The 15,907-nt window shown below is 40.5% G+C and overlaps 1 protein-coding gene across 3 annotated transcripts; it reads left to right on the top strand.

Annotated features, from left to right (window-relative positions):
* Positions 1–992: 992 nt before the first annotated feature.
* LOC146459044 (sodium/mannose cotransporter SLC5A10-like) lies at positions 993–15,228 on the top strand. 3 transcript variants are annotated; one of them, XM_085089768.1, is made up of 14 exons: positions 993–1,281; positions 3,138–3,218; positions 4,354–4,458; positions 5,653–5,712; positions 6,955–7,059; positions 7,819–7,924; positions 8,370–8,450; positions 9,017–9,342; positions 10,096–10,313; positions 10,918–11,062; positions 11,480–11,567; positions 11,670–11,918; positions 12,939–13,166; positions 13,462–15,228. In XM_085089768.1, exons 1-14 carry the CDS (start codon positions 1,186–1,188, stop codon positions 13,668–13,670), a joined length of 2,097 nt encoding a protein of 698 aa, XP_084945894.1. In that variant the 5' UTR covers positions 993–1,185; the 3' UTR covers positions 13,671–15,228. The 3 variants fall into 3 exon arrangements, with proteins under 3 accessions (XP_084945894.1, XP_084945895.1, XP_084945896.1); XM_085089769.1 differs by lacking the exon at positions 13,462–15,228 and adding an exon at positions 13,280–13,415; XM_085089770.1 differs by lacking the exons at positions 993–1,281; positions 3,138–3,218; positions 4,354–4,458; positions 5,653–5,712 and adding an exon at positions 5,734–6,459.
* The last annotated feature ends 679 nt before the right edge of the window (positions 15,229–15,907 follow it).

The following is a 15,907-nucleotide window of genomic DNA, read 5'->3' as shown; positions in this document are numbered from 1 at the left end:
AGTATCTGCAGCAGTTTATGAAACGTCAGAGACCGGTGAATATCGTCTACGTTTGGTACAGTAAAAACCCGGGGGGGGGGGGGGTACTCTCCTATATAAGGTATATAGGTATGTGCCGCCCCAAAGGGTATGGTTTTTCAGCCGTTTTGGTCTGAAAACGGGTGTAGATTTTGACAATTACGGTCTGAAATCGGGTCGGGTTTTTGGGGCAGGGAACATTTACGAAAGCTTACAAACATATTTTTCTTCTCAGTACGTAACTGGAACGACCAACTGATAGCGAGAAAAAGAAATAGATAAACTATGTCATTCCAGCTTACTTTTACTCCTTGCATCAGCTTCCGTTCGGCACTGATGCATAATTATCAGGTCTGAAAACGGGTATGAATTTTAGAGGTCAGGTCTGAAAAAGGGTGTGGAAAATGGCATGTTTAGGTCTGAAATAGGGTCGGGATTTGAAGACCCGGGCGGCACACCCCCACCAAGAATTCCGAGGAGTACCCCTCCCCCCCCCCCCCCCCCCGGGAGTAAGAACAAAGTAAGTATTAACCTGATTAACGTGTGAAAGCAAGATATAACGTACTATGCGAAAATATGGTTCACCTGCGAGGGGATCGAGGTTGGAGTCCTCGCCGGGGAACCTACAGTATCTTGCTTTTACATGTTTGCTTATATATTTTGTAATTAACCATTTAAGATTTAATTTAAAAGTCTGAAAACGGGTGTGCATTCTAGAGACCATGTCTGAAAAAGGAACCAGAAAATTACATATTTTGGTCTGAAATAGAGTCAGGGTTTGGAGAACAAGTTGCACACCCCCACCAAAAATTCCAATGTTTCCCCCGACGACTTGAGACTCGGCGAACACGAATGTTTCCCTCGAGGCCAGTCATAAGTGTTTACTGTCATCTGTCAATTGATATGTTGTGTAAAACAATAGGACTATTAAACCTCCTAGACACATTTGACTGTTGCGCCGTACACGGGTGTGTAGTCAACCGCGGCCAGTAATTATTTCAAAGCTTGCCTTGTTTGAAACGTCACCATTTTCATAGAAACGAACGCTTAGCATTTTTAGTTATCACTCGAATTCTGGTTTTTGATTGAAATCACCGTAGGTTTAATTTACAACGTGGTCGCGTTCAGTTTTCTGCAGCGAGTCGAAGAATTAAGCGTGCATTCAAGATGGTGTTCGTTGACGAGAAACAAAGGTCAATGCAAGTCGCTGACTGGATTATCATCGGGGTTTATTTTCTATGTTGTATCGTTATTGGTCTTTGGGTAAGTTCAAAAATGTAATTTTCAGCTCATATTATTGTACGCCAGGATCCCGACGGGATTATGAGGTAATTATAAGGCAGTTACTTTATGGAATTCCTTATCAAACGATTTTAAACTTTGCGAATCGGTTAACGTGTTTAAACGCCGCCTTAGGTCTCGCCTCTGAGCAACTTTTGCACTTCTGCTTGATTATGCCATGTTATTTACTCTGTTTAAGTCAACTAGACTATTATTATAATTATTATGATTACAGCTATTCCAGCATTATTTTACGTTTAATGATTAATTTTTAGCTTGACTGTATAATTAATTTTTAGCTTAACTATATATTATTACCTCCGAAAATCCTCTTTGGGGAAGTGGTAATAAAGCATGCATGTAAGTAGTGTCTAAGTATGTATGTATGTAATTTATAGCAAGTACCACATTAACTATTTGTAAACACTTAAACCTGAAAACAAGAGTGTCGATTCAGCCTTTACTTGCGCTGCCCTCCCCCAGGGGGTGGGGGTGGGGGTACGGATTTCAAGTGACGGGGATGATCGAAGGATTTTTTTGGGTTTGAAATTTTCTATTCCGGGATTTTTTAGGGTGGGAAAATTTGGCAAGTATTTGTTTTGGGTGGCCTGATTTAGTAGGGATTTTTTTGGGTATTCAAAACAATCTGAAGATTTGTGGTAGTGCCCGCGTATCCCGGCCGCGTAGTTCTGCGAATAAAGTACAACCAAACTTGTTTTACTGCTGTTTGTTTGGTCCAGGAATTTTTTTGGGGGTTTTGATTTTTGTCCCCATTCGGTCATCCCCGTCACTTGAAATCCGGAGTACCCCCCTCCCCCCCTCCCCGGGAGTCCTCCCAAGGTACTAAAGAAAGAAAGAAAGAAAGAAACGTGTAGATGCGTGTGTCAACAGCTGTCATGTCATGATGTGCATCTGGTTAAAGTGCACCTAACCCCCCAATTTCTTTTTCTCTTAAATAAATCTTTGCACCTGTTCGAAACGCATTGAACCTTTTTGTGCCTTTTTTCAACCAAATCTTGACTTTTTACAAGAAGAAGCTTATCTTATACATCTTATCTTATCATGGAAAATGCGCAATATAAGTGAATAAATTATTATTATTATTATTATTATTATTATTATTATTATTACTATTATTATTATCACTATTATTATCTTGTCTTCTATACGAGTGTAAATCTCTTAACCGTTGTCTATTAACCCTTTAACCCCTAATCTCAAAGAACAAATTCTCCTATCTTGTCCCCATACTTTTCTTATGAACGTACTGGGGAGAAGTTATTAAAACATCATGAAAATTCACCTTGGGTGATCACATCCTTAATTCTCATGACCTCAGGGGTTGAATAAGCATTGATATACAAGGAGAAACTTGATGCTGACCACTGTTAGGGCTTAAGATTTAGTCTAAAGTATTTTTTACTAGATCAGTTTCGTGGCGTAAGAACATTTTAAAGGCGGAGAGGAAAGAAGCTCCCGTAGAACTTGCAATACTTTAAATCTTTATCACCATGTAAAAACGTAGTGTTCGTCTTTCTCCACCTCGACTAGCTGTAGTTATTTGCGCGGCAAACAAACCACTGCTCATGTTATGTTTGAAAAAAAAAATGATCTATTGATTGATTGAACTTGGTTCGTTTTTCGCTTTTTTACAAACAGAGACTTTTAAGTAGTTAAGATGCCGTCTTCCATTTCATAGTGGAAAGAGCGAGTTTTCGAGGACGGCGGGCCGAGAGAAAAGCTCAGAGCACGCCAAACACTATAGTGGCGAACACACTAGAAAAAGTTTAACATTTTTAATCGAAAGTTGTTGTTGTTGTTGTTGTTTTTCTCCACAGTCCAAGTTCAGAAAGCAGAGAGGAAAAACTGAAACTGCTGAAACGTACTTTTTGGCCGGAAGATCCATGATGTGGTGGGCGGTAAGTCACTTTTGTTCAGCCTTCAATTCACGAGCAGGGCATGTCCAACCTTCCTCTTGAGGGAATCGCGCGCGAGACACGGTGCACTGGTGTTTGAGAGTTCTCAGACACTAGTTCAACACAATGGTAAAGAAACATAAGAGGATGACGCGCATACAACACGCGGTCACGCGCAACGATAATAGCTTTTCGAATTCTCTCTGCGATGCCTTGTTTATAATGCGCCTATAAGTTTCTTCCAGTGAAAATTTGTTTGATCCTCTCTTATTTTTTAATACGCTCAAGTTTTATGCTGAATAGATCATGTTTTTGCATCCTTTAATAATGAGTTTGCCTTTTTTGAATATAGACAGTGTAAAAGACGAATTACAATTTCGGTCTATGGGGACCGTTTCCAGGCCTGCGCTTTCGCATAGTTATTTAAATGCGTGTTGATTCCCGCAAATTATGCAGATTTCATTTATAACCGTTTAGTGCGAAGGCACCGCGGATCGTTGTAGTTACGTTAGATTTCTTCTGTTTAGTAGTCCAACAGATATCAGCGTCCGGTATGTTCTTACTGTGTTTGTTTCACTAGATTCAGAGCGGTTTTCGTTTGAGTGTCGTAAAACCAAAACCAAAGTAATTACTCTGGCGCAATCGCAACAGACTAAAACAGCACAATGACCCAATCAGAAATAGAAGCAAATACATGTAACCATGCCACCCAACGGCGGAAAAACGCGTGCGAGTAGGTCATGATTGGTTTTGGTTTTGCTGCTGATTGGTTGAGAAGGTGGCGCGTGTTTTGCTGGCCAATCACAGAGCGAAGTAAAGCACAACCAAAGCAAACGTGAAGTTACTATGTGATAGAGCGGATTCCTTCCTTCAATGCAAACCGAAATATCGGGCAAAAATTTGTTTTTTTCAAACAAATATATTTCAGTTACTCTAGCCTTTGTTGTTTATTCTATCAAGCTCGTCCCCTACGCCGTTGGGATCAGTCTGCCGTCAGTATTTTGTATGTGAAATAATTTGCTGATCCGGCACCACTCATCGGTTTGTCGCTGTGGAATTGCAGATTTCATTGTATTTACAATGGCTAGCCGGTCTATAATCGTGCTGCTTATAAATCCGTTGTTAATTTATTTTCCAGGTAGGACCAAGCCTGTTCGCTAGTAACATGGGCAGTGAGCATTTTGTTGGATTGGCTGGGTCGGGAGCCGCAACTGGAATTGCTGTCGTGGCGTATGAGTGGCAGGTAAGGAAACTGGTCATAACAAATTTGTTTTAAGTGGACCCACCTTGTCTGGGGTTGATGGGAGAGGGGGGGGGGGGGGGATTATCGAAGACACCACCTGTCTCATTAACATTACCAACAAAATTTGATTGGCTTTAAAATTGGAGTTGACACAGAAATATTCAGCTAGCGGGAGTTAGCATTGCTAGATAAACAAGAAAATGAGGTTTGAATCTCACTGTCATTTTTTACTGCTGGATAGAGGGATGGCTGTGTAATAAAGACCGTGACCATATTTTTGTGGTTGAGGAACAGGGGTGTAGGCAGAGAATTCCATCTATTTTGTGGTTTGGTGGGTCCTATTCAAGTATAGTAGTACGTTTTGACCACTTCCTAAGTTTGTGCGAGATAGTGGGTACTACTAGGGTACTGGGATACTGTTCGGCAAGTCCGTTACCCGCCTCAGAAATTCGGACTAAATTATGACAAAAAAGTAGCGTTTTCTATCTTAAAAGGTCACCTCAAACTTTTGTAACGCTGAAAAGCTAATGCTTTTTATTTTCGGAGGGCAAATACGTCGTTAAAAATGCAAAAAATGGCCATATAGCCTATTGACAGTTCTTTTTTTTACACCGTATTTCCCGGTAAGGTTAGTGCCATGTCATCTGTGCTTCCCTTAACACCAAACGAGCTCACTGGAAGCTGGCCATCATATGCTCTAGCTTCCTCTAAAGAGATATCTGGCACTTAATGCCACTTAATGGAGAAATTAAGCACTACGTTTACGGCAAACGGCATGATTCGCGTTTAGTACAAAATAATGCTGACCTTTGATGCTAACGCGAAATAACTCAATTTTTCTAAGAAACTGTAAACAGCGAGTGGGGTACACATGGTCACGTGGTCATCTCAACCGTTTGGTCGTTTGCCGTAAACGTGGTGCTTAATCCCTCTTATAAAATTACATACAACGTCAATTGGAAGTGGTCTGTAAAATCTCCCGAAGCCAAATGAGACTAGCGCAAGGGAGATGGGGAAGGGGGTTGGTAGTAGCGTGGGGGTGGGGTGAAAGGGCTGCGACCGTCCCCAGGCTTTTTTGACCGCGCTCCGCTCTGCTATTTTCTAAATCCCAATGAGTACACTGTTCATAGATTACAAGTGTCCGTGCAGTAATAACAATAAAGAGTGATTGTATTGTTAATTCTCTGTTTACAGGCCAGCTGGGTTTTGCTTCTTCTTGGATGGGTTTTTCTGCCAATTTACTTGCGATCAAGGGTGAGTTTCCTTTAGGAACCAAAGGTACTTTGTTACTGCCGATAGTATCCAAGGAAAATTTGTGCAGCATGATTAACAGCACGACGGAAAGCATCTCTAATCATATACTTAGCTTCGATCAAAGTGGTCACTCTGTACTGAGGATTTTATCCACGGACTCAGCTAAAAAATAATATTTACTGAGGTTTAACTCTGGCATAGACATGACAAAATGCGTTTACTTTAGCTGACCAAAGTCTCTATACACTCTGATAATGCTACTGTTTTGATGTAATGTTTAAAACACGAGCAGCAGTGTTTAATATAATCGGAATTTAAAACCACGAGGCTCAGCCTAGACTTGCTACAAGTCGACCTCGCGAGTTTTGCGAGCAGAGCGAGCTTTTTTATGAGCTGTTTAAGACCGCCATATAAATCAGACGAAGGACTTTTTTGAAAGTCTAGGCGCAGCCGAGTGGTTTTAGACCCCGCCAATAAATAGGTCAATGGGCTTATGAATTATTAATGAGTTTTTGATTTCCAGTTTCTACTATTAATAAATGAGAAAACATCACAGTTATGCTACTTCATTTGCACCAATTACAGTGCTCATTTACTAATTTACTAATTTCTTCCGCATTTCAAATATACGCTTCACTTCCAATTTCTGCCTTCGTTCGCGTATTTGAGCAAGGGTCGAAATGGCGCGCGCCATTCGCCGAATCTCAACTGCACCTCAGCGAGACGTGTTATTTTCATGCAACTTAAGTATGTCTTGTCTTTCTTTTCTTCTTGAGATCTAGAGAGTCAGGCAATGTTCATCATCTATCGAAGTTACTAATTGATAAATAACATTTGTTTTCCGAGAAGTTAATTCCGTGTCCTCGAATCAGACATTCCCGAGAAATTGTTTGTCTACACATTCTATAAGTTTATATCAATTTTATAACTCTTGAACCTCGAGTAACATTAACAACCAATCTAGACTGATAATAAACTCAACAAAAATAAAATCAGGAAAAAATGAGAAGAATGGAAAAGCTGGACCTGGTTGAAGGTGTGGTCAACGGGACAAGATTCCTATGTAAAGAAATGTACCAAAATTTATAACATACGTGCAGATCCTTTGTTTTTCGCATAAATCCTATTGTTTTGTGACCTGCTCGTTGCCGTCGCCACAGCAGCTTCTTAAACTCCCTTATGTGCAATGCCAACGGCTCCGACTTAATAGTGGTTATTCATCTTCATTTTTGCTGCCTGCAGGTGTTTACAATGCCTGAATACCTGAAAAAGAGATTCCAGAGTCGGTGGATCAGGACATATTTGACTGCCGTGGCGTTGATTTCTTACGTGTTTACAAAGACGTCGGTAAGTGTATATTTTATGTAGCTCACCAGACCAAACATCTTTTCACTTACAATGAAATACGCCTAAAATTGAGCATCGGGAACAAACTACTTATTAGCAACAATTTAAATACTCGCAAATGGTAAACATGTTGCGAAATTTTTTATTCAGACTGAGATCGTACCAAGTGGAAAGTTCACTATCTTTCGAACATCTGTAGTTATCGTCGTCGTCAAAGCCAACCTCGTTTCCAGAGTCAGAGGACCCTGGGAACGAGGTTGCTTCAACGCTTGAATTAGGGAACTTGAGCAACGACGACGGCGACGGCAACGACAACGCCACAAAACAATTTAATGAGGGAAAACAATCGCCCTGCACGTGCGTTATATGCTTTGGTACATTTTTTTTTTGCCGTCATCAGCAAAACCACAACGTGAAATGACCATATTAAAGGTTTTGTGGAGAACAAAACGTGAGCACACGACCGTGAATTTTTCATTTTTCTTCGTTACTTGAACGGCGTTCTTATCAATTGAGTTCCAGAATACTTCACCCATATTGTACAAGTTGAACGAATTGGAATAATCGCGAAGTAGTAGAAGTAACGCGAAGTTATATTTTCAAGTGACGTGTTCGTTGCCGTTGCCGGCATCGTTGCTTAAGTTCCCTAATGCATATTCCACGGAGAAAGAGAGTTACTTAATTCAGTTTAAAGACGTGTTTAGAACATGCCTGTGAGAAAGTTTAATTAATTAATTTATCTTGTTTTTCCTTTGCTAGGTGGACATCTATGCTGGCAGTGTGTTTTTGTATGAAGCTGTTGGCTGGAATGTTTACATCTCTGCTGCTTGTATTCTGGGCATCACAGCTGTCTACACTGTTCTTGGTAGGCTTATAACTGCACACAGGGGGAGGGGGTGGGGAAGAGAGCGAAAAGGGTGTTGTGATAAAGGCCTATAGCGTTCTTGTTTCATGGATGATCGTCATCACGCGTAAAATCTTATGTTAGGGACTTTACGCAAACACGGTGCCGGCGTCAACGAGAACTTCAATAAAGAAAAGGCTTAATGAACAAAACAACGGCTGCGCAGATGCGTTACAAATTTTGGTTCATTTCTCCGCCATACTCAACAACGTGAAATGACCAAGTTAAAGGTTTTGTGGAGAAGGTGAGCACATGAAGATAAATTTTTCATTCTCTGCGCTAACTTGAAGACTGTTCCCACCAGTTTTCTCACTGGATAGTTGGGCCACAATGTGCAAATTAAAGCTTAAATAAAGCCATGCAGTGAAATAGAACTTTACAGTCCTCTTGATCTTTTTACCTTTAGGTGGATTGACAGCTGTCATTTTCACGGATGTGTTACAGTGTGCCATCATGATCATTGGAGCCATTGTGCTGTCAATCTTAAGTAAGCACAATGATTTACTTTTGCGTGATTTTTATTACTTTCGAAGCCGTGAATTTTTCTTCTTTGTGCCAAGTTGTCTGACCGGGCCCAGTAGCTCAAAGCCCAATAAGCTAATCGTCGGTTAACGTGAACTTTGATTCGGGTTAATTACTAACCAATAAAGATTCTTCATAGAGATTTTTGTCCCTCAGATTTGACGTACCGTTAGCTTGAAATTAGCCCGTAAAAACATTTTTAATGAGCGAGATGAAAACTTTGATTAACTTTTAATCGGGGATTAAATGACACTGCAAAGTTTGTGGAGACCCTTCTTGGTGAGTTCAAACTTCAAATCCCCTTCTCTCCGTAAGGCCATTTGCGTCAAATACCCTTCTTCTCGGCCGGGCACAAAAAAATGGTTAAATGCCCGGGTATGGCAGGGAAAGATTTTGAAGGTTCGAATTGATTGGCGCATTACGTGTGTTTAACCGTATTCTGTAATGGTTGCGTTATCAAAGCTTGACAAGGACTCATTTTTTTTGTTGGGGTATTAGTTAAGGATTTTGATCCTTTTTTATTCTTTTCAGGTTTTATAAAAGTTGGTGGTTACAGTGGTCTGTGGGAACACTATGGAAATGCCATTGGTAAACCTTATGTTCCCACAGCTACAGTGATGATAACGTTGGCAACAAATGTCTCCAATGCAACGGCAACAGTTGCAACAACAGCTGCAACATACATGGCCAATATCACACCGATATTGCCTACAAATGCAACCTCAAACCCAAGCTGCTTCAAGATGACTCCATATTGGGCGAACATGTTTCGCCCACTGGATGACCCAGACTATCCCTGGTTGTCTCTGTGGATAACATTGCCAATCATGGGAATTTGGTATTGGTGCACAGACCAAGTATGGACGGTTTCTCTCTCTTTACTAAAAGACACCTTTTGTGTGGACATATTAGGGAGCTTTAGCAACGACGACGGTGACGTCAGCGAAAACGTTACTATTAAAAGTAAACTAATTGAATCCACGACCACAACTATGTTAACGAGCTTATACATTTCCCATAGGTTTATTTTCCTATGGCAGCATCCCTACATCCCTGGACTGTTTCAAACTCTGACGGAGGAAACAGAAAGTTGCCGAAAATTTAGTATTTAAAAGTTTTTATAAGATCAAATTTTTTACTGTTTTTAGATCAGATTCAAAATAGTTTTAATGGAAAGGTTTATTTACTTATAGCAACATCCCTGGGGACAGGCGGCAAATACCAACCGTAAATTACGCAAAAATGTTTTAAACTCTGATGAAGGAAACAGAAAGTTGCGGAAATCTTAGTATTTAAAAGATCAAATTTTTACTGTTTTAGGATACAGATTCAAAATAGTTTTAACTGAAACACGTTTTTACTCTCATCTGTTTATAGCATTTGTACCCAGGCCATTCTCGAGTTGCTTTGAACCTCATTATGAAGGTGAGACTTAGTGCAAAGTTTTTCTCACGAAAATTAGTTTTCATTCACATGCAAACAAAACTAATTTTCATGTGAAAAGCATTGCACTTAGCCTCGCTTTCATAATGAGGTTCACAGCAACTCGGAAATGGCCAATGGCCATCACAGGAAAAAATACATAATTTCGTTTAATTGCAAAATTTCAGGTGATTGTCCAGCGCGCTCTTGGTGCCACGAACAACACTCATGCCAAAGCGGGAACAATTCTGGCCGGTTTCTTGAAAGTATTGCCGATGTTTATCATGGTAATGCCTGGCATGATAAGTCGAGTCTTGTTTCCTGATTCCATTGCCTGTCCAGACCCTGTGAGCTGCAAATTCCACTGTGGAAACGAATGGGGCTGCACCAATAACGCTTACCCTAAGTAAGTGTATAGGGAGACCTCAATTACAGCGGTTTGGCCAGAATCTTCTATATGCACACTTACAGAGCTTCTTATAACTTTCTTCTCAGACGCTCTTTGGACTCGTCACGCATTCCTCTTCCTCCCTCCCCCCCCCCTACCTAATAGGGAACAGTTTAAGGGCAGCGCCGCGGAAATCATAGGACACAATTCTCTCAAAAACATGTCAGAAAAAATATCCTAGGGCGAGCTTGTTATACTCTTAAAAACCATGCAGGCCTTTTGCTTAGCTCAATGAGTTTGTGGGTCATCTCCACGAAATGTTAAATACATAGCCAACGTGATCTTATCAATTAATTTAGAAGCTTCGGTCAGTGATGCGACAAAGACGCTGTAACAGAAGTTTGACTTAAGTTGTTTTCACTGTACAAATTCTCTTATCTTGTCCCCATACTTTATTTATAAACGTACTGTGGAGAAGCTATTAAAATATGAAGCAAATTCACCTTGGTTGATCATATCCATAGTTCTCATGACCTCAGGGGTTGAAAAAGCATTGATATTACAAGGAGAAATTTGATGCTGATCACTGTTAGGGCTTAAAGCTTTAATTGTCATTTTTTAGGTTAGTTCTCAATGTACTTCCTACTGGACTGGTTGGTTTGATGATGGCTGTCATGATGGCGGCTCTAATGTCATCGCTTTCATCAGTGTTCAATAGCAGTGGCACCATCTTCACTGTTGATGTGTGGCTGCGAATCAGACCCCAGGTAAAAACAAAAAAAAGGAAAATTCTTGCACTTATCCAGGGTCAGACGGGGTCTTGGTTATAAACCTAAGGGTGATCGCTTATCAGAATTCAAACTTTCAGAGAGTCTTAACTCAGTTACATGATATTGGCTGTTTTGTATCGCGAATACTTGAATCTGATTGGTTCATTCTTCGTTAACTATTAAACAGTCGAGGCTTTCTTTTGAGGCAGTTAAATTTTCTGAATCATCTCCCCATTATCCGTAGCTAACAACTTACCAACAGCATTCTACCAACTTGCAAATTTTTCATATTTATCGCTTGATTTGCTGAACAGACTTGATCCTTGTCCAGAAAGCCACGGAATTATGTTTGAAGTTTGATACTGATATTAAACGCACCCAATTATGTATTTTTTTGTTGTTCTCTCACTTTAGGCCAGGGAAAGAGAACAGGTCATTGTTGGCCGCGTGGTCGTTGCTGTTCTTGTGGGTGTCAGCTTATGTTGGCTGCCAATCATTCAAGGTACTGTCTTACAGTTGTTTCAGTCGCTCCTGCTAGAATTGGCATTACTCCCATCACGTCCATTTTATCTCTTAATATATTCACATGTTCTGTTGTTTTCAGGCTCTGCCGGCACTCAACTATTTGTCTACATCCAAGCCATCCAGTCATATCTTGCCCCGCCCATCACCATGGTGTTTGGGTTGGGTATCCTGTGGCCTGGACTGACGGCAGCTGGTGCCCTGTCGGGACTCCTGGTCGGGTTCGTCTTGGGAATGGCCAAGTTCATTGTGGGAAATGTCTACCAAGCTCCTTCATGTGGTGCAGTTGATGACCGTCCTGCGTTTGCCAAAATGCATTTCTTGTATTATGGTGAGGATTTATTAACTCAACCTCGTTCCCAGGGTCTCTCCTCTTCCCTTCTCAAGGAGCGAGGAGAGACCTGGGAACGAGGTTGTTATCAACTGAGGGTCGTTTCGTTGTGAAATTGTTTCTCCCTTTTTTTGTTTTGGAAAAATCCTTTTGAACTCAACCATTTCGCAGATAGCTTTGTGTCCCTTTCTCTTATCTTGTTCCTTGGATGTCTGTATACTATGAATGGTGCTTTTGGTGTTATGGAGCATCGCGTGAATGAACGAAAGGAATTTTTTTTTTAACAGACGGCGATAGTTTTTCCATAGCTTTATATCAACCAAAACGAGACAACATTGCCTCAACGATGTATTTAAAGCGGTTTAAAATGCTCAACAAAGAGGCCTGTGCTCTGCCATAAATGAGAAGCTCTTTCCTCTCAGTTCTATGCTTCTATTCTCGTCTTCGTCTGAACTACGAGGATTAAGAATACTACATTGTGTAAACATCGTAAGGTGTCATGAATTGGAAGCTTTTAGCACTAGGAAAAGGATTTTAAGAAAAAACAAACAAACAAAACAAAACAACAATAAAAAAAGAAAAAAAACAAAAACAAAATGGAGGCATGTAGCTGTCCAGAAAGCTTCCAGTCGTGTTTTGAACTTCCCATGCATTTCCCTGTATTTTTTCCTGCGAAATATTTTTAGTAGCAGTTCATGGCTGGTTCCCTATACAGATAAATTCAGTTTATGGTAATGTCGAAATGCAACTAGATGCTTCCTAGCACAGCTACATTCCCCAGTAATTTTCTGTAAAATCCTTTGCCTAGTGCCTAACGTTTCCAATTCATGAATTTTTCGGAAGCAATTGCAATGTTTCATGAAAATTATTTGACATAGGATTTCCATACAAACACTGTTATTTCAAGACGTGTTTGCCTACTCGTCAAAATTGCGTCGAAATTCACAATTTGCGTTACTAATGCTGTGTGGCACAACATTGACAGAGTTTTTAGGTGAGTCTTAATTTTTTTATTTTCAGCAATGATCATATTTGGGGTCAGCGGGCTGGTGATGGTCGTAGTAAGCTTGTTCACGAAGAAAATTCCACGAGAAGAACTGGGCGGCCTGACTTGGAGTACCATCAACGAGCCTCCTATTTCACATGGAGCTATCGGTGAAGAAGCGGAAAACGAGAGTGTTGAAAATGAAGATATCCGTGTTGCGTACAACGTAAGGAAAACCGATTCCGTTGAGCTTCTGGACAAAGGTAAGACTCCAGGAATTGTATCGATTACTTTCCGTAAAAATGTTGTTTGGATTGATATTAAATGATAATGAATGATACGTCTCTGACAGCCTCGTGTCCCCTTTTTGTGGCAGTTATCGAGTGAGCCGAACTTCACGTTGGAGGTTTGGGACTAAACTCGTTAGTGCCGGGCGCATCTTCCAAATCAGCTCAACGAGTGACGTTACACTCGACCTCGCGCAAACAACAACTGGGAACGAGGCTGCGTCTTTCGTATCAAAGCGTCCATTCCCAACTTTCTATTCTTTCATTCTAGATGGGAAATACACAGTCTTATTTGAGAAGGCAGAAGCCAATGGTGGCGCCGAGAAAAGGAGCAACCGACATCTCGGTGCAACAACTGACAAAGTCCTGCTTACAGTGGTGGAGTTTGCCGAGGAAGGCCCGTTACTCAAATGGTTCTTACGTTTTATGAGCATCATGCTTCTCGTTGCCTTGGCGGTCCTATGGGTTTATTATCGTTAAGGCCCTGATTTTTGGACTGTTCATAGTCGCCCTATTTTTCCGTGGGATTCTCGAGACTGGTAGGCTTCGATGGAGTTGCCGCCATCTTACACGAGCGTGATCTGGGGAGTAACTGACCCCCACTCCGGCTCCCCTCGGTAGTTTAGATACTCTCCCCAGATCGCACTCGCTTTTATAAACCAAGATTGCGGCAACTCCATCGAAGCGTACCATTCTAGAGAATCCCACGGGAATAAAGGGGACTGTGAACAGTCTACCTAATGATATTTTCAAACAACGATTGTCGATACCATCGATACCATGATATTCTAAATTACGATATTCCCCACTTCAGAAACCACGGAGAAACTGGTACGAGTGAGGGATTATGGGATCCTTTGGCAGTCAGTTGTATAGGAAACACTCTTTCAAGTGAAAACTATTTAGTAAGAGCTACGCTGCCCCGAGAAAATGCCGAAAATTCACTTATTCTTTGGCGCGATGTCCATCCGTCGACCCAAGCGTTCCCACAATCCCTTACTCGTACCTGAGTCTTCTCACAGTCTCCGCAGTGGGGAATTGTTAGCTATATTCTTGGTTTTTAATCATTGATTACAAAAAAAATAAATAAATAAATAAAAAAAACAACAACAACAACAACAACGTGCGAATCCGAATATAATGCCTTTATTTACAGTGATTTATAATGTTCGAAAAAATTAATGGCATTTACAATCCAGATAACAGTAAAAAATAAAAAAAAAGAAGTATAATTGAAAAGTTAACCTAAAAAGGATAATAAAGTTTTATATTACGAATGTCAGAATGTACTGCTTTTTTAAAATATGCTTTATTACATTGTGTACAAACTTGTTCAAGGAAGGTGATTCCGAAATCTTAAGGAGCGGTTTTCAAATGAGTGTTGTACAACCAAAACATTTCTTTGGCCAATAAGAACAGAGCTAAACAGCGCAATGAACCAATCAGAACTCGGAGCAAATGCATGTAACCGGTGCCAAACGCGGGAAAACGCGTTCGAGCAAGTTTCGAGTGGTTTTGGTTTGGCTTCCCATTGGTTGAGAAAGTGGCGCGAATTTTGGTAGCCAATCATAGTGATTAGAAAGGCAATATCAAAGCAAATACAAAATTACTTTCGTCGCTCAATTGAAAACCACTCCAGTGGAAGTTGTAAACTTATAATTTGGACAAGTGAAGAACAAATTAGACTAGTGGGTTTGGCGAGAGTGAAAGTTAGCGTTTAGAGATAGAAGATTGATTAAGTCGTTAGGACAATCATTCTTCAGATGGTTATAAACATTAGAGGTTTAATAGTTCATATGTAGCTTCTTCATAAAACGTAATCCATAAAAGTTTATCACACAAATCAAGAGTTTGTTTCTTACGGTCGGAGTTACAAAAACTGTCGCTGCGCTCTCCTCCATTCTGGACACACTTGCAGTTTTGGCAAATTTTGACAGACTCAGGAACCTGAATTCCTTAGGATGTTAAAGATATATGTGTTGACTTACAACAAGGGCTGACAAACCGATAAGCATCGCGACATTTTCTTAAAAGAAAAGGTTTTTGAAATACATCATCTTTGGTTTCATTGCCATGGTAGCACCAACTCACTCCTTAGTTAACTTTCAACTAAAAGCTTTCGTAAACAGCGTACAGAAGTTCTTCACAACAGTGACATACATGGTCGAGCATTATGCATTCCTGGTCATCGAAAAGGCCCGTTTAAACGGTTTCAACATTTGACCAACATTCATTCAACAAAAGTTGAACGGATGTTGGGCAAATGCTGAACGGAGTGTTCAAACGGCTTCAACACCATTAAACGTTTCCGAGAACAAAGGAAATGTTCTATGGATGTTGAATGACAGTTTAAACCGATTTAAATTTGATTCAACACGCTTTCACCAAGCTTTCAACATTTGTTACACTTTTAACAACTTTAAACGACCTGTTCAAACGCCCTTGACGTTTGGTTCAACAAAGTGTTGAATGCATGTTGAAGCAAATGTTGAAACCGTTTAGACGGGCCTTTAGATAACTTTCAACTAAAAAGCTCTCGAAAACAGCGTACAAAAGTTCTTCACAACAGTGGCATGCACAGACGAGCATTATGCATTCCTGTCCATCGAACTCGATCTCAATTTCTACTTCCACCATTTCAGCAAAGTACTGAAATTAGAAGAACCACCGAAATCTAAAATCTTAAAAGATCTTACTACCAAAAAGACAAAAGACTC

Source organism: Pavona decussata, unplaced genomic scaffold, assembly GCF_977016875.1.
Source record: "Pavona decussata unplaced genomic scaffold, jaPavDecu1.1 SCAFFOLD_223, whole genome shotgun sequence".
Classification (NCBI taxonomy): domain Eukaryota; kingdom Metazoa; phylum Cnidaria; class Anthozoa; order Scleractinia; family Agariciidae; genus Pavona; species Pavona decussata.
The sequence above is the reverse complement of the archived record's forward strand: the minus strand, read 5'-3'. Positions and strand labels throughout refer to the sequence as shown.

Coding starts and splice junctions, on each gene's coding strand:
- LOC146459044 (XM_085089768.1), top strand. CDS start 1,186: ATGGTGTTCGTTGACGAGAAACAAAGGTCAATGCAAGTCGCTGACTGG. Junction 7,925..8,369: donor AGCTGTCTACACTGTTCTTG/GTAGGCTTATAA, acceptor TTTTACCTTTAG/GTGGATTGACAGCTGTCATT. Junction 9,343..10,095: donor GGTATTGGTGCACAGACCAA/GTATGGACGGTT, acceptor GCAAAATTTCAG/GTGATTGTCCAGCGCGCTCT.